The sequence below is a fragment of the Microcebus murinus genome, chromosome 24 (assembly GCF_040939455.1).
Source record: "Microcebus murinus isolate Inina chromosome 24, M.murinus_Inina_mat1.0, whole genome shotgun sequence".
Taxonomy (NCBI): domain Eukaryota; kingdom Metazoa; phylum Chordata; class Mammalia; order Primates; family Cheirogaleidae; genus Microcebus; species Microcebus murinus.
Window position 1 is genome coordinate 10335940 of NC_134127.1, and position 20427 is coordinate 10356366.

The 20427-nt window shown below is 43.1% G+C and overlaps 1 protein-coding gene and 1 long non-coding RNA gene across 3 annotated transcripts in view; one reads left to right on the forward strand and one right to left on the reverse strand.

Moving 5' to 3' along the window:
* Positions 1-494: 494 nt before the first annotated feature.
* Positions 495-15373, reverse strand: LOC105882056 (uncharacterized). Of its 2 annotated transcripts, none has more exons than XR_012914698.1 (2): positions 14952-15373; positions 495-1249 (listed from the first exon to the last, which is right to left on the reverse strand). It is a non-coding gene; the product is annotated as an uncharacterized LOC105882056 (long non-coding RNA). The 2 variants fall into 2 exon arrangements; XR_001159041.3 differs by lacking the exon at positions 14952-15373 and adding an exon at positions 13659-13988.
* The window catches only part of GSR (glutathione-disulfide reductase), a 42517-nt gene continuing 36583 nt past the window's right edge, over positions 14494-20427 (forward strand). The window contains exon 1 of the mRNA XM_012784135.3: positions 14494-14794. Within this exon, the coding sequence (XP_012639589.2) occupies positions 14516-14794 (279 nt within the window). The 5' untranslated portion in view covers positions 14494-14515. The remainder of the gene's footprint in view (positions 14795-20427) is intronic.

Here is a 20427-nt window from a genome sequence, read left to right on the forward strand (position 1 = left end):
AATATTGGCTGCTGTTTAAAGCTTGAATTGAAGGTTCTTAGAATTACTTTGGAGCTAGGGCCACAGAGGGCTGCTTTCGTTTACAAGATAAGAACTGTATCCTACAAGTGCAGCTGCGAAATATAAGGGTACAATCTCAAGATCAGTAAGGGTGGGGTAATATAAATCAGTGGGCCCCAACCTTTTTGACATTAGGGACTGGAGACAATTTTTCCATGGAGGTGGAGGAGGGGGATGAGGGGGTGCAGCGCAGAGTAGTGGAGCTCAGGCAGTGATGGGGAGCAGGCTGTAAGCCTGCTGCTCACGTCCTGCTCTGCAGCCTGGTTTCTAAGTTTCATGGAAGACAACTTTTCCACAACTGGGGACAGAGGAAGCGGAGTTCTGGCGGTGATGTGCTGCCTGGTCCCTAACAGACCTATTGCAGATATAAATTATAACATTGTTACCAGCACAGGCCCTTCGGGCTATGTGATACAAATTAACCAGAGGCCCAGCGGGAGTCACTGGCTAGGCTTTATTGGGGCTTATGCTCCAGCACTAGGGAGACAGCACAGGAGGAAGAGTTGTCCCAAGGGAGGGACATTCAGGAAGTTTTAAAGAGGCCTTAGGGGCGAAGCATGGTGACTCACGCCTGTAATTCTAGCACTCTGGGAGGCCTAGGCGGGAGGATAGTGCAAGGTCAGAAGATCAAAACCAGCCTGAGCAAGAGCGAGACTGTGTCTACTAAAAATAGAAATAAATTAATTGACCAACTAAAAAAATACACATATATATATTTATATAGAAAAAATTAGCCGGGCATGGTGGCGCATGCCTGTAGTCCCGGCTACTCGGGAAGCTGAGGCAGAAGGATTGCTTGAGCCTAGGAGTTTGAGGTTGCTGTGAGCTAGGCTGACGACATGGCACTCTAGCCCAGGGAACAGAGTGAGACTCTGTCTCTAAATAAATAAATAGGCGTTAGGTGGGAAAAGGGTGACATGTATGCATATAGAGGTGGAGATTTTCTTTTGCCCTGGTAGTTCTAGTATATGCTTCTTCATGCATCACCTGTCTCATTAGTATGTTAAATCTCCACCCCTGGGTGTGATTTTTAGCATTAAAATGAAATTATAATGAGGGAAAAGTCAACGTAAAGTCAGAGTAAGCGGGAGAGGTCTCTTCTGGTTTGAGGTGGTTGGATCCGGATAGGTCTGGTTCTTCTGCAGCCAGGTGTCATATCATCCTGTGTCAGTATCTTGCTTCAGTGGCCCTGAAAAACATTACAAAACAGATGGTTTGGTCCTTCCTTATATGGGTATTGGCTGAATTCTGGCAGCTAGGATTTCCTTGTTTTTATTCTTTTTTGGTTAATTAGGGTGGATCATGTTGCCCCACCTTGTTTCAAACTGCTGACCTTGAGTAATCCTCCCACCTCGGCCTCCCAGAGTGCTAGGATTACAAGCATGAGCTACTGCACCTGGCCTCATGTTGTGTCCCTTAGTCAAATTGAGGCCTGAGTCCTGTCCCTATACTGTCTCAACATGACATCCCATTAAATAATTAGCTATAGAGACTCTTTCAGAGGTTCCCATTGTTGTCTGTATTTTGTGTTCATCATACATGAGAATGAGGACAGGAAAGGAAGTTCTACAGTTCTTACGGTCTTCCTTTTGGTATTATTTCCTCCTTAAGGTATTTTTTCTTCCTCCCTGGCTTTCTGTATTATGTAATTTAATCTGTTGATGGCGTCAGTGAATCTGTACCATAAAGCAAAGGTTCCTGACTACTCCAGCTTAGCTTTGGGTCTTAACATGTGGGGAGCCAGCATTTCCCAAAACGTGTTGACCGTGAACTGTCTTCACTGCAACTGTCAACTCCTTCTCCTACCCCCCAAAAGACCACCAGAATAACCTGATTATTAAGTAAAGCTGAATTTCTTACTGGAGTAAGGGAGAATAGTACTTTAACATAATCTTAGTGGTGTCTCAGAGAGGTCAGAGTTGTTTTTACAGGGTTCTATAGTTTAGTTGGAGTGGTTTAAGGTGGTCTTTTCAGTAGGGGGATCTCATTGGGATTGGACACAGTTCATAGCATAGTAAGTTGGAGACTGGTACACCCAATAAGGTGAAGGAATTGGAGACAGATTTGGCCCTATTTTTGACAAGGAAGGGATTGCCCAATTAAGTGATCTACTCAACTTCTCAGCGCTTTGCAGCCAGATGAGCAACCTACTGTTCATACATGGGTTTTGAAGTAGTTCCAGAATCTCATAATGAAAGTATGTATTGATTTACAGCCTATCTTTGTGGGCAAGAATTTCCAGGAACAAACAGTAATATCCGGTTGATTGATATAGAACTCTTAGTTCTTAATGGTGATAATTAAGCCATAAACTACAAGTGTCCTAGTTCTCACAATAAAATCTTAGGAACACTCCTTGAGTGTGGTATATGAGGAAGAGATTGTTAAACCTAGTTTATTTTAAACCATTCTCTAGTAATACTTTTTTTTTTTTTTTTTTTGAGATGGAGTCTTGCTCTGTTGTCCAGGCTAGAGTGTCATGGCATCAGCCTAGCTCACAGCAACCTCAAACTCTTGGGCTCAAGTGATTGATTCTTTTGCCTCATCCTTCGAAGTAGCTGGGATTAGAGGCATACACCATCATGCTGGCTAATTTTTCTATTTTTAATAGAAATGGGGGTCTCACGCTTGCTCCGACTGGTCTCAGCCTCCCAGAACAATAGGATTATAGGTATGAGCCATCATGCCTGGCCCTGGTAATATTCTTAAAACACATTTTTCTTATTTAACAATTAATGTAACCTGTTTTCTTTATGTATAAAAGTGTAGGATTCTATTCAGCTCTAAGAAACAATGGTGATATAGCACATCTTATATTTTCCTGGTTAGAGCTGGAACCCATACTACTAAGTGAAGTATCCCAAGAATGGAAAAACAAGCACCAGATATATTCTCCAGCAAACTGGTATTAACTGAGTAGCACCTAAGTGGACACATAGGTACTACAGTAATAGGGTATTGGGCAGGTGGGAGGGGGGAGGGGGGCGGGTATATACATACATAATGAGTGAAATGTGCACCATCTGGGGGATGGTCATGATGGAGACTCAGACTTTTGGGGGGAGGGGGGGAAATGGGCATTTATTGAAACCTTAAAATCTGTACCCCCATAATATGCCAAAATTAAAAAAAAATTAAATTAAATTAAAAAAAAGTGTAGGATTGTCAACAAACTTTAAAATTACATATAATCATATGTGGTTGGGGGGACAGATTTTTATTAAAATACAGCCTGAATTATATGTATTACATGGATCCAAACTGCTTTTGTGACCTGACGTTTAGAATTTTTAATTTTTTTTTTTTTTTTTTTTAGAAATAGGGTATCACTATGTTACCCACAGTAGCCCTGAATTCCTAGGTTCAAGCAATCCTCTCACGCCAGCCTCCCAAGTAGCTGGGACCACAGAAGTGTGTCACTCCATCCAGCTAGAATTTTTGCATTAAGAAAAAACTTCTTGGCCAGGCACGGTGGCTCACGCCTGTAATCCTAGTACTCTGGGATGGCGAGGCAGGTGGATCGTTCAAGGTCAGGAGTTCGAAACCAGCCTGAGCAAGAGCAAGACCCGTCTCTACTATAAATAGAAAGAAATTAATTGGCCAACTAAAAATATATAGAAAAAATTAGCTGGGCATGGTGGCGCATGCCTGTAGTCCCAGCTATTTGGGAGGTTGAGGGAGAAGGATCACTTGAGTCCAGGAGTTTGAGATTGCTGTGAGCTAGGCTGATGCCATGGCACTCTAGCCTGGGCAACAGAGTGAGACTCTGTTTCAAAAAAAAAGAAAAGAAAAAAACTTCTCAACTACTTAATTTGACTGCCTAACAAAGGAAAGGAAAAGGAAAAGGAAAAGGAAAAGGAAGGGAAGGGAAGGGAAGGGAAGAGAAGGGAAGGGAAGGGAAGGGAAGGGAAGGGAAGGGAAGGGAAGGGAAGGGAAGGGAAGGGAAGGGAAGGGAAGGGAAGGGAAGGGAAGGGAAGGGAAGGGAAGGGAAGGGAAAATCATGAGTTTATTTTTTTCAATATTTTATTATAAAAAATTTTAGGCCAAGAAAAAATTGAAAACATTTTACCCACCACATTTTACTATACTTATTTGAGCACATAACCATCAATCCCTCCATCCTTTCATCACTGTCAGTTTTTGATGAATTTCAAAGTTGCAGACATTAGTGCACTTTCCCCAAAATACTTCAGTATGCATTTCATTAACTATGTCATATGTGTATGTATATGTAGAAGAGGCCAAAGATCACCTCTACCCCTCTTAGTTTGTAGTTGAGGCACCTATGACAAAAGACAGATTAGCAAGAGAAAAGCAAACAAGTGCATGCAGTGTTGGGTATCACACAGGAGAAATCTCAGTGAAAAGTAACTATAAGCAGTGGCTTAGAATTCTGGCTTATGAGAGCTTAACAAAGAAAAACAAATTTGTGGGGAAATGACAGGACAAAGGAAGGTGGTTTTAGGCTTCCAAAGGCAGGAAACTGAGAAGTTAAGTACTGTGTATGGGAGGAAATGAATGGAGTGAGTTTTGCTTGCAGATACTTTGGTGCCTTCTCTGGGCAGAAGGAGTATTGGGGTGTCTCCAGTAAGAGAGAATGTACATCCTGTCTTTAGGGAGAAAACAGAAGGCTAGGGAGAGCTTTTTCTCCCTTTTCTGCTGCATAGTTGTCTTAAGTGTAAAAATAATTCTTATGTGAAAGGAGGCATATTTTGGTGTGACATATTCTGGAATACTTCATCATGCATATCATTAACTGCAATGAAATGCACCCATCTTAAGCATATCATTCCTTGAGATCCAACATATGTATACACCTGTGCTACCTAAATCCCTATCAAAATACAAAACGTTGCATAGAAAGTAACCATTATTCTGGTTTTTTTTTTCTACCACAGATTAATTTTGCCTCTTTTAGGACTTCTATAAATAAAATTATACAAAACGGCCGGGCGCGGTGGCTCACGCCTGTAATCCTAGCTCTCTGGGAGGCCGAGGCGGGCGGATTGCTTGAGGTCAGGAGTTCGAAACCAGCCTGAGCAAGAGCGAGACCCCGTCTCTACTATAAATAGAAAGAAACTAATTGGCCAACTAATATATATAGAAAAAATTAGCCGGGCATGGTGGCGCATGCCTGTAGTCCCAGCTACTTGGGAGGCTGAGACAGAAGGATCGCTTGAGCCCAGGAGTTTGAGGTTGCTGTGAGCTAGGCTGACGCCACGGCACTCACTCTAGCCTGGGCAACAAAGTGAGACTCTGTCTCAAAAAAAAAAAAAAAAAAAAAATTATACAAAATGTACTCTTTGGATAAGGCTTTGTTCACATTGCATAATTATTTTAACATTTTGAGATAATTATAGATTAACATACAGTTATAAGAAATAATAGTAATCACATATATCCTTTAACCCAGTTTCTCCAAATGGTAAATTTGTGCATAACTACTGTACAATATCACAAACAGCAAATATATATTGACACAATCCACTGACTTTATTCAGATTTTACCAGTTGTACATATACACGTGTGTATGTGATTTTGTTCTGTGCAATATTATCACCTATGTAGTAGATTAAAGTGACCATGACCAGTCAAGATACAGTTGCATCACAAGAATTGCTCTTGCTACCCTTTTTAGGCATAGCCAGGTCACTTTCTACCCCTCACCACCACCAACCTCAGGCAACCACCAATCTGTTCTCCATCTCTTTTTTCCTCCACCTTTATTGAGGTATAATTGACAAATAAAATCCATCTCTTTAATTTTGTCATTTCAAGAATATAAGTGGAATCATATAGCATGTGATCTTATAAGATTGGCTTTTTTACTCAGCATAATCTCCTTGAGATCCATACCAGTTGTTATGTGTGTCAATATTCATTCCTTTTTACTGCTCAGTCTTATTCCTTGGTGTGAATGTAACATAGTGTGATTAACCATTCACATGTGAAGGACATCTGGGTTTTTTTCCAGGTTTGGCTGTTATGAACAAAGCTACTATGAACATTGTGTATAAGTTTTTATGTGAACATAAGTTATCATTTCTCTAAATGCCCAAGAGTGCAATTGCTGGGTCATATATAGCAAGCACATGTTTACTTTTGTAAGAAACTGCCATACTCTCTTTCAGAGTAGTGGCACCATCTTATAGTCCCACCAGCAACATAAGTGATTCAGTTTCCCTGTATCAGTGCCAGCATTTGGTGTTGTCGCTATATTTTATTTTAGCCATTCTCTTGGGTGTTTAGTGATTTCTCATAGCAGTTTTAACTTGTGTTCCCTGGTGCCTAATGATACTGACTTTTTTGTGTGCTTATTGGTCATTCATCTTCTTTTGAAGTGTCTTTTCAAAATTGTTTCTCTCTCTCTTTTTTTTTTTTTTTTTTTTTTGAGACAGAGTCTCATTCTACTGCCTGGGCTAGAGTGCCGTGGTGTCAGCCTAGCTCACAGCAACCTCAAACTCCTGGGCTCAAGCGATCCTCCTGCCTCAGCCTCCTAAGTAGCTGGGACTACAGGCATCCACCACCATGCCCGGCTAGTTTTTTCTATATTTGTTTAGTAGGCCAGTTAATTTCTTTCTATTTTTAGTAGAGACGGGGTCTCGCTCTTGTTCAGGCTGGTCTCAAACCCCTGAGCTCAAACAATCTGCCTGCCTCGGCCTCCCAGAGTTCTCTTTCGTTTTAATAAGTTCTTTATATAGCCTAGATACAAGTCAGATATATGTTTTGTGAATATTTATCCCAGTCTGTGGCTTACCTATTTATTTTCTTTCCTTTTTTTTTTTAGAGACAGAGTCTCATTCTGTTGTCGAAGCTAGAGTGCAGTGATCATAGCTGACTGTAACTTTGACCTCCTGTGCTCAAGCAATCCTCCTGAGTAGCTGGGACTATAGTTATATGCCATTGCACCTGGCTGTTAATGACTTTTAGGTGAGCATAAATTTTTAATTTTGATGATAATTTATCAAATTTTTTCTTTTATGGCTATTGCTTTATATGTCCAGTTTAAGAAACCTTTGCCTATCGTGCAGTTGAAAGATTCTCCTCTGTTTTCTTCTCAAAGCTTTGTATTTTAGCTGTTACATTTTCTTTTATTTTCTTTTTTTTTTTTTTCTTTTTTTTCTGCTTCTGGTGCTGAGCATATGTTACATTTAGGTTTATGAAATTTATTTTTATTTTTGTAGTTTTTGTTCTCCTAAATAATAAGATGGCTATTTTTGAAAGTACTTCTTCTAACTTTAGGCTTTATTGCCAATAACTGGAAACTCAAATTGCAAAAATAATATTTTTGAGACAAGGTCTCCCTGTCACCCAGGCAGGAGGGCAATGGTGTAGTCGTAGCTCACTCTTAACCTTAACCTCTTAGGTTCAAGCAATCCTCTCGCCTTAGCCTCCAGAGTAGCTGGGACTACAGGTGTGTGCCATCACACCCAGGTAATTTTTAAATTTTTTGGTAGATTTTGGATCTCACTATATTGCCCAGGTTGGTTTCAAACTCCTGGCCTCAAGCAATCTTCCTACCAAGGCCTCCCAAAGTGCTGGGATTATAGGCATGAGCCACTGCACCTAGCCAATTTTTTCTTTTTTCTTTTCTTTTTTTCGGAGACAAAGTCTCGCTCTATTGCTGGGGCTGAAGTACCGTGGTCTCAGCCTAGCTCACAGCAACCTCAAAGTCCTGGGCTCCAGTGATCCTCCTGCCTCAGCCTCCCAAGTAGCTGGGACTATAGACATGCACCACCACACTTGGCTAATTTTTTTCTATTTTTTAATTGTCTGGCTAATTTCTTTCTATTTTTAGTAGAGACAGAGTCTTGCTCTTGCTGAGGCTGATCATGAGCTCCTGACCTCAAGCAGTCCTCCTGCCTTGGCCTCCCAGAGTGCTAGGATTACAGGTAAATTTTTTCTTAATTTTCTAAATATATGTACAAATAAGTTTTTAAATGTTAGTATATTATGTATCTGTAAGTAATGTATTATCATATTTTTAAATGTCAAGTAAATATATATTTATTATTTTTTTCATTTAATACTATTAGATTAACCCCCGTTGATTTGTGTAGCTATTGTTCATGTAGTTTTACTTCTGGATAGTGCATTGTATGAATATTAATCCATTATGTGAGTATTTATTTTTTGATGATGGACATTTAGGTTATTTTCCATAGAGAAATGAAGGAAAAGATAAACACTGCTTTTAGGATAGTGATTACCCCTGGGGGATGGAAAAAGGGAGGAGGATGCAAGTAGGAAAGCTATGTGAAACTAAATAGTGTAGGTGTGTGAATGTGTATTGCATTATTCTTATGTAGATACTTTATCTTCAGTATTGCAAAATATATTTTAAAAACAGTTACAGAAATATCACATATTTGGATTCAAAAGAGGAATAATAGTGTTATTTCTAAAGCTTTCAGACATCCCCCATCATCATCTTTCAAAATACATTAATGAAACAGATCAAAAGGGTGAAAGAGGTGTTCAGTACATGTGTTATTTCCCTCTAGATGTTATCTTCTAAGGTTGTATCCAGTTTCTCAAAGAAGCAGACTTGCCATGCCCCGCTGAAAGTTTCTTTCCCCTTTTAGTATAATTTGCTTTGTGTTAATTTCAAATTCCTATTCTCTGCCTCCTCAGTGTTTAATCCTTCATCTCAGTATTAAACATTGATATTATGTAATTCAGTCATGTTTAATTATTCCTTTCCTCATATTATTTTTATCTTTCTCCTAAGTGACTGCAATTATCTTCATATATGGAACATAAGAAATGCATTTTATAGAGCAATATGTATGTGCAAGCTTCTTTATGTACACTATTTCCTATATAGACTTCTCAGATCGTTTATAGAAGTGCCATTACCACCTTCCTGCTAACATAATATCCCTTGACCTCCAACCTCGACACCAAGTTGTAATATAAATTAGTCACTTATGAGTCATGAATACACTTCCTACAAAGTATCCTACAGGAAAAAAAAATGCAGAGAGAGGGAAAGGGTCCTTTTTTTTTTAAAGAATAAAATAAGTAAAAAGTGATATTCCACATTTTCTCCTACCAAAAAATATCATTTAAAAAAATCTTGGAGCTTATATTTTCACCATAAGATATTCTTTATGATGGTTTCTTTCTAACTATGGTTAAGAGAATAGGCTTCTGAGTTAGGCCTCCAGGACTTGAATTCCTGCTCGGCCTTTTTCCAGGTGTTTAATCTTGTGCAAGTTATTTAACCTCTTTGAAACTCAGTCTCTGCATCTATAAAATGGAGACAATAATAGTACAGGATTTAATTCTTGTGTTGAGGGAGGGATAACATGTAAAGCTTTAGCACAGTGCTTAGCTCCATATGTATTAATTGTGGGTTTATTTTTCTGACAAATATCTCACAGAATCTTTGAAGAAATCACCTAAGTTCATCTGGTGTTTGAAAGAATTTTTTTTTTTTTTTTTTTGAGACAGAGTCTCACTTTTTTTGTCTGGGCTAGAGTGCTGTGGCATCAGCTTAGCTCATAGCAACCTCGAACTCCTGGGCTCAAGCGATCCTCCTGCCTCAGCCTCCAAAGTAGCTGGGACTATAGGCATGCACCACCATGCCCAGCTAATTTTATATATATATATGTTTAGTTGGCCAATTTCTTTCTATTTATAGTAGAGACAGGGTCTTGCTCTTGCTCAGGCTGGTTTTGAACTCCTGACCTTGAGCAGTCCACCCACTTCAGCCTCCCAAAGTGCTAGTATTACAGGCGTGAGCCACCGCGCCTGGCCTGGAAGAAAATTTTTAAAGATGAAATTATCAAAAAGTGAAATAACTGCTTGGGGCTCATCTGTTTCTCACAAGTCATGCAAGTTTATAATGATGCCATAAGATTGCCATATTGTCATGATAACTTCGTTGATTTTCATTTTTAGCATTTAATATCATCCTGAAACTCCCTCTTATGAACTACATCAACTGAATTTTTACTTTTAGCTGACATTTCTTTGCTTGAAGAAGAGAAAGCTTAAATATGAAATCTTCATGGGCTATAGCAACCTATTCTCCTTTCACCTAAGTCAAAAGCAAAAAGGAGAACTGCTGCATGAAAATAAAATATTTTAGTCCCAAATAATACTTTATGAATCTTTGGTTTCAACATACTGCATGGGAGTATGTAATTAGATGATAAAACGTTCTTTTCTCCTTTAATACTAGCGGACACATAGACCCTTACCTTCTTCCATCTTCTTTATTTTTGCTTCATGGCATTTTTTTCTCCCATTTATCCAACATCAAGACTTACTATCTTTGACTCTTTCACCCTCCCCCAGCCTGTCAATTTCTCTTAAGTCTCTCAGGTTTGTTCCTTCCTGTTTTCAATTCTGCCACCTATAACCTTTGCCTCCTCTACTGTCAGGTTTATCTTCTCCAGTTCATGTCAGAGATTTCCAAGGAAAGACACCTCTGAGAGATCTCCACTGACTTTTTGTGGGTGTGTGAGGCAGAGCCTTGCCTAGAGTGCCGTGGCGTCAGCCTAGCTCACAGCAACCTCAAACTCCTGGGCTCAAGGGATCCTCCTGCCTCAGCCTCCCAAGTAGCTGGGACTACAGGCATGCGCCACCATGCCCGGCTAATTTTTCTATTTTTAGTAGTCAGGGTCTCACTCTTGTTCAAGCTGGTCTCCAACTCCTGAGCTCAAGCGATCCTCCCACCTTGGCCTCCCAGAGTGCTAGGATTACAGGCATGAGCCACCTCACCCAGCCTTCCAGTTACTCCTTCTTGCCTGTGGAGTACCATCTAAATACCCTAGCCTGCTTACAACCAAGGCTTTCCAGGACTCCCCACATCTCCCATTACCCCCTTCAAACTGCCCACATCCCAGTCTCCACCGTTCTACTGACATATTTCCAGTTCCTGCTGGCTCATTTCCTCCACTTTAAGTTATCCTCTGTGTTTGATGTGTGTGAACTAAAGTAAAATTGTAAGCTCCCCAGCAGACTGAAAGGACCCCCTTTGGGCCAAACGGACGCCAGAAAAACCTTAAAGCTGAGTTGCCAGCCATGAGGAGAAGGGAGGTCAGACAGGCCTTGTCATGCCCTCTCCCTTTTGAAGTTACTCTTTGTATAATAACAATAAGATACTAAATCATTAGTAGGCCTAAGGCCATGCAAGACCTTAGACCACACCTGTGAGACAGTGTAGGGAGAGGACTTAGGCCTCACTCTGACCAAGAGAGACAACGTGGGAAAGTATGACCCAGCCTCATTCAAAGGGCTTCCTGGCCACTGTGGAATTCAGCCTAGATAGGGAGAAGGGCCTAACCATCTGTCTTGTGAGTAATGTTTTTCAAGGACACTAGAGCAAGATACTGACCAGATCTAACTGGATCCAACCACCTCAAGCCAGAAGAGACCCCCATTTTGACCTTACCATGTTACCATGGCTTCTTCCCTCATTACAATCTCATTTTAATGCTAAAAATCATGCTCAGGGGTGGAGATTTAACATACTAATGAGACAGGTGATGCATAAAGTATATAATAGAACTACATAGGCACAAGAAATCCGCACCCTTGTATGTATACATGTCACCCTGTTCCTACCTAAGCCTTTTTAAAACTCTCCCTGAATTCCCTTTGGGGAGCCAGTCTGAGGACTCTCTCCTTTGTGCTGCCTATCTGGTGCTCAAGCAGTTTGGCCTCTCATTAATCTATTTTTTTTTTTTAAGACAGAGTCTCGCTTTGTTGCCCAGGCTAGAGTGAGTGCTGTGGCGTCAGCCTAGCTCACAGCAACCTCAAACTCCTGGGCTCAAGCGATCTTGTGCCACCATGCCCAGCTTATTTCTTCTATATATATTGGCCAATTAATTTCTTTCTATTTATAGTAGAGACAGGGGTCTTGCTCTTGCTCAGGCTGGTTTCGAACTCCTGACCTCGAGCAATCCGCCTGCCTCGGCCTCCCAGAGTGCTAGGATTACAGGCACGAGCCACCGTGCCAGCCTTCGTTAATCTCTATTACCTAGAGAGCCCAAGGGCCTGCCTGGTAACACCTGCAGGACATAAATTTACTTAACAGATCCCTAAAGTTTCCCTAAATGTCCAGTGGTTTGTCTCCGATTAAACAGACATCCTTAAGTTAAAACATTCCAAGCCTTTAGACAAAGCTTTATTTCTTTAATCAATTACCAATCAAAGAATCTTTAAACCCACCTATCACCTGTAAGCCCCTGCTTCCGATATCCTGCCTTTTCAGACCAAACCACTGTATAACCCCCACATATTTTTTTAGGATCTCATGTAATAACTGTCTCCACGAATATATAAAACCAAATTGTAACCCAGCTACCAAGAGCACATTTTCTCAGGACCTCTTCAGGCCATGTCTCTGGGCTAGTCACACACATTCAGCTCAGAATAAACCTCTTTAAATTATTTAAGAGTTTGGCTTTTTCCCCACTAACACATTTTTCTCCTTTTCATCAGCCCCCCAATTCCCGCATAAAGGAACTATCAGAGAGGATAAGGGACGTTGACAGTGCCTGTAGTGGGACTTGAATCCAAGTTTCTCTGACTCAGACTCTTTAGCCCTAAATACTTCCGTGTGTATCCCTTGGCAAGGACATTCTCTCACATAACGACAGTACAACTGTCACGCTCCGCAGATTTAATGTTGATGTAGTATACCATTATATGTTATACAGACTGTATTCAAATTTCATCAATTGTCCTTTGGAGCAAATTTCTCCCAATGGAGAGTCCCATCCAGGATCATGCTTTGTCTTCAGTTCTCATATTTCTTCAATCATCTTTAATCTGGAAAACTTCCTTGGCCTTGCTTTGTTTTCAAAACATCAATCGTTTTTCAACAGCACAGGCTAGTTTTTGTAAAATTTTGCTCAATTTGTTCAGAGTGTTACCGCATGACAGGATTCAGGTTACAGATTTTTAGCAGGGATACTACACAGGTGAAGCTGTGTACTCTACTGCGTCCCATCCTGGGCCACTCAATGACAGCCGTCTCATTACTGGCAACATTAAACTTTGATCGTTTGGATAAGGTGGTGCCTGGCCCACTGTAAAGTTACCATTGTCCCCTTTGTGATCAATCAGCAATGTGTAGGGACATATTCTGAAACTGTATGTATAACCTTTTCCCTATCAAACATTCACCAGTGGTTTTACTGTTGATTGATGTTTCCTGACAAAACAATAGTCGCTCTGATAGTTGCAAAATGCTGACTTTCTAACTGTTGTTCCTTCTAGATTTATTACATGGCAATCTACTGGAAGGAAGAACTTTGCCTTCTTCTGGCAAAGTTCTGGAAGGAAGAACTTTTTGCCTTGACCTGTATGCTGTCCTCGTGGGCGATGGGCACACTTACTACCATGTACTGTGCAGTTGGACCTTCTAGATCAGGCGTCCTCAAACTATGGCCCGAGGCCCACATGCCGGTGTTTTTGCCCGTTTATTTTTTTACTTCAAAATAAGATATGTGCAGTGGTGCATAGGAATCTGTTCATAGTTTTTTTAAAACTATGGTCCGGCCCTCCAAAGGTCTGAGGGACAATGAACTGGCCCCCTGTTTAAAAAGTTTGAGGACCCCTGTTCCGAAAGGCTACCTACCTCAGTCTCTCCCGCTGGAGCGGTCAATGCTTGTATGTCTCCATCTTGACCCTATCTTTATGCTTCATCTGTGGATCACAAAAAGCATTACTCTGATTCAACCCATTATTTCAATGTTTGTCAAACTAAATGTGCTTAAAAATCACTTGAAGGTGGGATAGGGTGTAGTTTAAAATGTAGATTCCTACACCAGCATGGTGGCTCCCACACGCCTATAGTCCCAGCTACTGAGGAGGCTGAGGAAGGAGGATCGCTTTAAGCCCTGGAGTTCCAGGCTGCAGTGAGCTATGATCGCGCCCCTGCACTCCAGCCTGGGCGATAAACCAAGAGCCTATCTCCAAAAATAATAATAATAAATATAAAAAAATAATTATTGGGATCTCACCCCCTTAGATTCTTATTCTAGGGATCTGGGTTAAGGCCCAGGAATTGGCACTCCAGGTAGTCTCTGGAACAAACTTTGAGAAACATCAACACCCAAAACAGAGGCCGGCACCACTGGCAACTCCCCAAGGCGTCCGCTCGCTCCCGCAAAGAGGGGTGAAACTAGTGAGGGCGTTTGTCCCTCCCCGCCTCGCCCCTAGGGACTCCAGAAACCTTCCTCTGGCTGGCGCCGCCCGGGTGCGGGGACGCAGGTGACAGGGTGAAGACCGAGGCCGAGAGGCAGGGCCCTCGCAGGCCCGGGGAGACGGTGCGTCCCCCAGGTCCCGGGGAGTCCCGGCCCGCCTGGAGCCCCGCCCTCCCGGGCCCCCGCCGCGGCGCGGTGCGGTGCTTAGTCACGGTGAGGCTGCGCTGGCCCGCCGCCCGCGCCCCCCCGGCCCGGGGCCCGCCCCCCGCGGCGCGCCACTTCCGCGTGCATGGCCCTGCTGCCCCGGGTCTGCAGCGCGAGCTGGCGGCGGGCGGCGCGCGCCATCCCCGACCTCCCGCTGCCCGCGGCCGCCGGCGTCCCGCGCGCCCTGTCCAGCGCCATGGCTGGCACGCAGGAGCCGCAGCCGCACTGCCCGCCGCCCGCCGCCGCCTGCTACGACTACCTGGTGATCGGGGGCGGCTCGGGCGGGCTGGCCAGCGCGCGCAGGGCGGCAGAGCTCGGCGCCAGGGCCGCCCTGGTGGAGAGCCACAAGCTGGGTGGCACTTGCGTGAGTACCCGGCCCCCGGCCGTTGCCCCTCGAGCCCCGCGGCCCCGCTTTGTCCTAGCCTCTCCTGGACAGCCTGTGCTCTCTTCCTCCTGCGATCCCATCCCCCGGCGCTGCGCTCTCCGCTTTCCTACCCCATCCCCCCGAAGCTAGACCCTACCGGGTGGAGACGACAGAAGCGCTAGGGGGGTCTCTGCGACCACCGGAGCCGAGCCTGCGACTGCAACTGTTCCCGCGCAGACGCGACATTAACGAGGGCCGTGGCTTGGTTAAATCTAACACGACTTTCTCGCGTTCTGGCTCCTCCAGGTGGGAGAGGGGTGTATTCCGTACTTGATCTTGTGAAACACAAAACCGCCTCCGGGAAAACTGCCGGTGGTCTGCGCGTAGGACGAGGTTGGTGGCGGGTCTCCTGGAGGAATGAGGATCGCGGTCCGCGCGTTTCCAAGGCAGAGTGAGCTGTAGCGGCAGTTCTCAACCTTGGGCGCACGTTCCAGTCACTTGAGGTTTCTATGCCAGGGCTTCTGACTTAATTGGTCGGAGGTGCAGCCTGGGCTTTGGGATTTTCGGAAGCTTGGCAGGTGATCTGAATCGCAGCCAAGGTGGAGCCACGGGCTACCTTGGTATAGGACTTACTATTAGATGGTTTTGCAGTTTGGGTTTTGTTTGTTTTGTCTTGGTTTGGGGTGGATTTCAAAACTACAAAAAAAAAAAAAAAGTTGTAAATCCTGAGATTGAAAAACTATTAATAATTTATTTTTCTTTTTTTGATCCCTGGTGAGCCACTCTGCCTGGCCTATATTATCTATTTTTTTTTTTTTTAAAAGAAAGGTCTCGCTGCCCAGGCTGCAGTGCAGTAGTAACGATCATAGCTCACTGCAGCCTCGAACTCCCTCTGGAGTAGCTGGGACTACAGGCTCAAACCACTGTGCCTGGCCCATAATTTTTAAAAATAAGTTTTGTTCTCAAGTTATTGGGATGGCCTTTTCTATCACAAGATGTGGGTGTTGACTTTTAAAATCCTATCCAAGAGGAACCTGGGATTGAGGGTGGGTTCACTAAATTCCTTTGGTGACTGATATTTAAATTACACTAAATTAGGAACCCCTTAAGGGCAGGGATGAGTTCCTATGTTTATGTACCTCTTACCTGAAAATCCCTTGCTCAATAAGCATTTGTGAAATGAATGAAACTGAAAATGGACTGTTATGAAACGGCTGACTCTAGTGTTCAGTGATTTTTTTCCAAAATGAATGCAGAAGAAAGGAAAAAAACCCTGTTAATTATTAACTTGGACGTTGACACCTTAGTCCACTGACTCTGCAGAAAGCCAGTTGTGGGGTGCCACTAAGAGGCCCCAGGGACAACTGGTGAGAATACTTGATCACTTCTCACTTTTGTACCTCTACATTTTTCTCTGTCTTTCTCTTCCCCTGTTTATGTCACAATCTGCTTGTGGCATCTGCTGTCATTGCCTGGTTCCACTGGTATTAATCAGAAAGGGGCTCACCCATGTTTAGGTTTCGGTTATGAATGTGAAACACTTTGCTTACACTACTGAGTGTGAGCAAAGAATGGTCAGCTATTTACTGATGCTTATAGAGTGCCTGGCCTAGCTCATCTTGTTAGTGGCCTCCAAGTGGAAGTTGTTCTAAGTTTTTGGTGAAAATTTGGAAAAGAATTTAGAACATACCACAGAAGCCAAGCAAGTGACAGCTTTTTATTGAAAATCAAAGTACACTCTCAGGGAGAGAATGGGCAGGCTGGAAAGAGATTAGCTGTCTCAGGAGGAAATGGTTTTGGTCTTTTGACATCTTATTAATTGAGTGGAGGAATATTTAAGGCTAAGGGGATGGCTTTTATCAAGAATTTGTGTAGGGCTGGGCACGGTGGCTCACAGCTGTAATCCTAGCACTCTGGGAGGTGAGGCAGGAGAATTGCTTGAGGTCAGGAGTTCAAGACCAGCCTTAGCAAAGCGAGACCCTGTCACTACTAAAAATAGAAAGAGATTAGCCTGGCAACTAAAACTAGAAAATAATTAGCTAGGTGTGATGGTGCATGCCTGTAGTCCCAGCTACTCGGGAGGCTGAGACAGGAGGATCACTTGAGCCCAGGAGTTTGAGGTTGCTGTGAGCTAGGCTGATGCCATGGCACTCCAGCCCGGGCAACAGAGCGAAACTCTGTCTCAGAAAAAAAAAAAAAAAAGAATGTGGGGAGTAATTCTTAGGATTGGGTTTTTTTATTTTTATATTTTATATAGTTGTCTTAGAATTGTCATGGTGATTTCATGGGAGGAGAAATTTTAAAACTATAACGTAAATGATATTATAATTAGCCAAAGTTTATGTAAGGTGGCAGAGATAGCTGAAAAGCTGGCTGAAACAGATTTTTTTTTTTTTTTTTTTTTTTTGAGACAGAGTCTCACTTGTTGCCCAGGCTAGAGTGAGTGCCATGGCGTCAGCCTGGCTCACAGCAACCTCAAACTCCTGGGCTCAGCGATCCTACTGCCTCAGCCTCCCGAGTAGCTGGGACTACAGGCATGCGCCACCATGCCCGGCTAATTTTTTGTATATATTTTTTTAGTTGGTCAATTAATTTCTTTCTATTTTTGGTAGAGACGGGGTCTCGCTCAGGCTGGTTTCGAACTCCTGACCTTGAGCAATCCACCCGCCTCAGCCTCCCAAAGTGCTAGGATTACAGGCGTGAGCCACCGCGCCCGGCTTGAAACAGATTTTTGCCTGTGGTTACAAGTCTTTTTGGCCCATGGCTATCTCCTGCAAAGGGCATAGGAGTCTAGGGCTGGGTTTGGGGTGAGGTGGTTGAGGATATATCAGTGGGTAGGGTGGGGGCTTAGGGGTAGAGGCTCAAGGGGATCCAGTCCCTGCTTGGGAAGGGGCTTTGGGGTTTTCTGAACTGAGATCAAAAGAAAGTGTAAGGTTTAGGTCAAGGGTCATAGGAACATTCAGTTTTACATGGCAGTGTGTAGGGTGTAAGCTCTCTGTGTCTCTGGGTTTTCTCCTAAGGCCATAAATGCCTGAATGTAAGGAATTTTAGACTTTTTGTTGTTGTTGTCGTTTGTAAAAGTGGTCGAATTGGAGGATAGTATTACAGTTTAGACTCCCACTGACCTGCCAGACCTTCCTGTCCCAATTTATATTGGAGCCAGGCAGTGCTACATAAGAATATGAGTGTTTGTTTTTTTTTAATGTTATCTAATTTAAAGAAGGCCCAAATTTAGACAATATAGCTGAGGGGAGAAGGTATTGTCTATCTTTTTGGGTTTCTGGATGAGACCTGAAAGAAAGGAAGAAAATGTAGAGCATAATAATGGAGTCTCCCAGAGGCTCCTAAAGGGTAATAGTAGAGCCTCCCCAAGGCCATGGGCGTCCCCATCCTCTCCCTGCCTGCCACCCATTGTGATGGTGTCCATGGTCAGCCATGGGACCCTGCAGAGTCTGGGCATTCTTGGATCCTCCTCCTTACCCCCGTGGTTGTAGCCCCAGGGAAGATCCCTGCCCCAGCGTCCATGAACCTGGGCCTGGGGTGAGGAATTGTCTAGAGGCTTGAGGCATGGGCCATGTCCAGTTACTAGTGATTTTATGCTGTGGTGTATTGTTCTAGAACTAGCATTTCTGAGGTTCCATGACCTCTGATCATCCCGCCATCCTCTCTCCCAGATCTGATGAGCATTTTTAGCCCTGACAGAGTGGTGAAAGGAAGTGGAGCTTTATGTGTCTGGAAGGCTCATCTTCTATTTTTTCTGCAACGTTTAATATCATAGAGTTTTCTTCCTGTCCAGGTAGAGCTGACCTCCATAGGATTTTATTATATCAGACCACCTCCACTTTATGGCATTTAGTCAAGTGATCAAGCCCATAGTCAGAGTTCCCTTTCCCTCAGGTCACCCCGTCTATCCTCATAATCTTTCCACAAAAAACCAATACAAACACAGCAAACAGGAGGAGATTGGGGCATGTTAAGGCACAAGCATCTTGCCCACAAATATGAGTAAGCAGTACAGAAAAGCATGAAGTCTAACAGCAGAGGCTAGGCATGGATTTGCCATGGCTTAGGGAGTATCTGGGCTCTTGCATGGCTCAGGGAAGTCCCCTGCCAGCTCCCCAGCCTGGTGTCACCCAGTGTCTGGTGACCATTTGAGTCTGCATGGCCTGAGGAGTGACCCTCTGCCACCCTAGCCAAGAAGAGCCACAACCGTGGCCAGGTGGAGTGAGGCTATGCACTGAGAAACTGCAAAAGCAGTGAGGCTCAAGGATGCGCTTACCTCAAATGATGACAGGACAGTCAAAAGGCTTAGGCAGCGTCTCCTGGCTGGCTCACTACAAAGATGATAGCGCTTCCAAGTGGAGGTTTTTCTAAGTTTTTGGTAAATGTCAGGAAAATAATTTTAGGACACACCATGTAAACTAAGCAAGTGATGGTTTTTTTTATGGAAAGTGAAAGTATACTCTCAGGAGAGGAGAGCAGACCGTAGTGGGAGATATTTAAGGCTAAGGGGTTGCCTTTTATTGGAAATTTGGGTGGTAATTCTTAGCATTGGATTTTTTTTTTAAGATTTATATTTCAGATGGTTGTCTTGGAATTGTCATGGTGATTTCAAAGGGCAGAGGAATTTTAAAACTATAATGTAAATGATGTTATATAAAATAAACCAAAGTTTACGTAAGGTGGCAGAGATAGTTGCCAAGCTGGTTGAAGCAGATTTTTGCCTTCGGTTATTGGTCTCTCTGGTTAGCTTTTGTTTGAGGGTTGCTTATTTTAACATTTGCATCTAATCTGTGGGCCCCTGGATCCGGTCTCAGCCCTGTTTTCTTAGTCTCCTATTTTATTATAACAATCTCATTGTGCCGTAGCACCTTTTATCTGCATCTAAGCAGTGATATCTTTGGGAAATCCTCTACTTAATATTTTAATGACATTCCATGGGGCTCTTTTCAAACTGGCTTTTCTTTGTTTTTTCTTTTTTTCTTTTTTACACTGGAACAAACCATGCAAATGTATTTTTTTTTTTTTTTTTAAGACAGAGTCTCACTCCGTTGCATGGGCTAGAGTGCCATGGCATCAGCCTTGCTCACAGCAACCTCAAACTCCTGGGGTCAAGTGATCCTCCTGCCTCAGCCTCAGTAGTAGCTGGGAGTACAGGCATGCACCACCATGCCCAGCTACTTTGATATATATATATATATATATACACATATATATATATATATTTTTTTTAGTTGGCCAATTAATTTCTTTCCATTTTTAGTAGAGATGGGGTCTCACTCTTGCTTAGGCTGGTTTCAAACTCCTGACCTTGACCAATCCATCCGCCTCGGCCTCCCAGAATGCTAGGATTACGCCTGGCCCAAACTGGCTTTTCATTTTGAATTACAAGGAAAGGTGTAGGCATGTGTTGATTATTGGAGAAGATATAACCAATGGACAAGATATGGGTTTATATCTGTTCAAGGATTCCAATTATGTGGGCTGTCCACAGTTGCAATGATCAGTTGCAATGATAAACGTGTGTGCAGTGGTTTCCAAGCAGGTATAGGGACAAATCAAGGCTTTCTGAAGGACATCATTTCATTGGTCCCTGTCTTCATGTCTTGCATTTTAAGTGCTGAGTGCTTGGA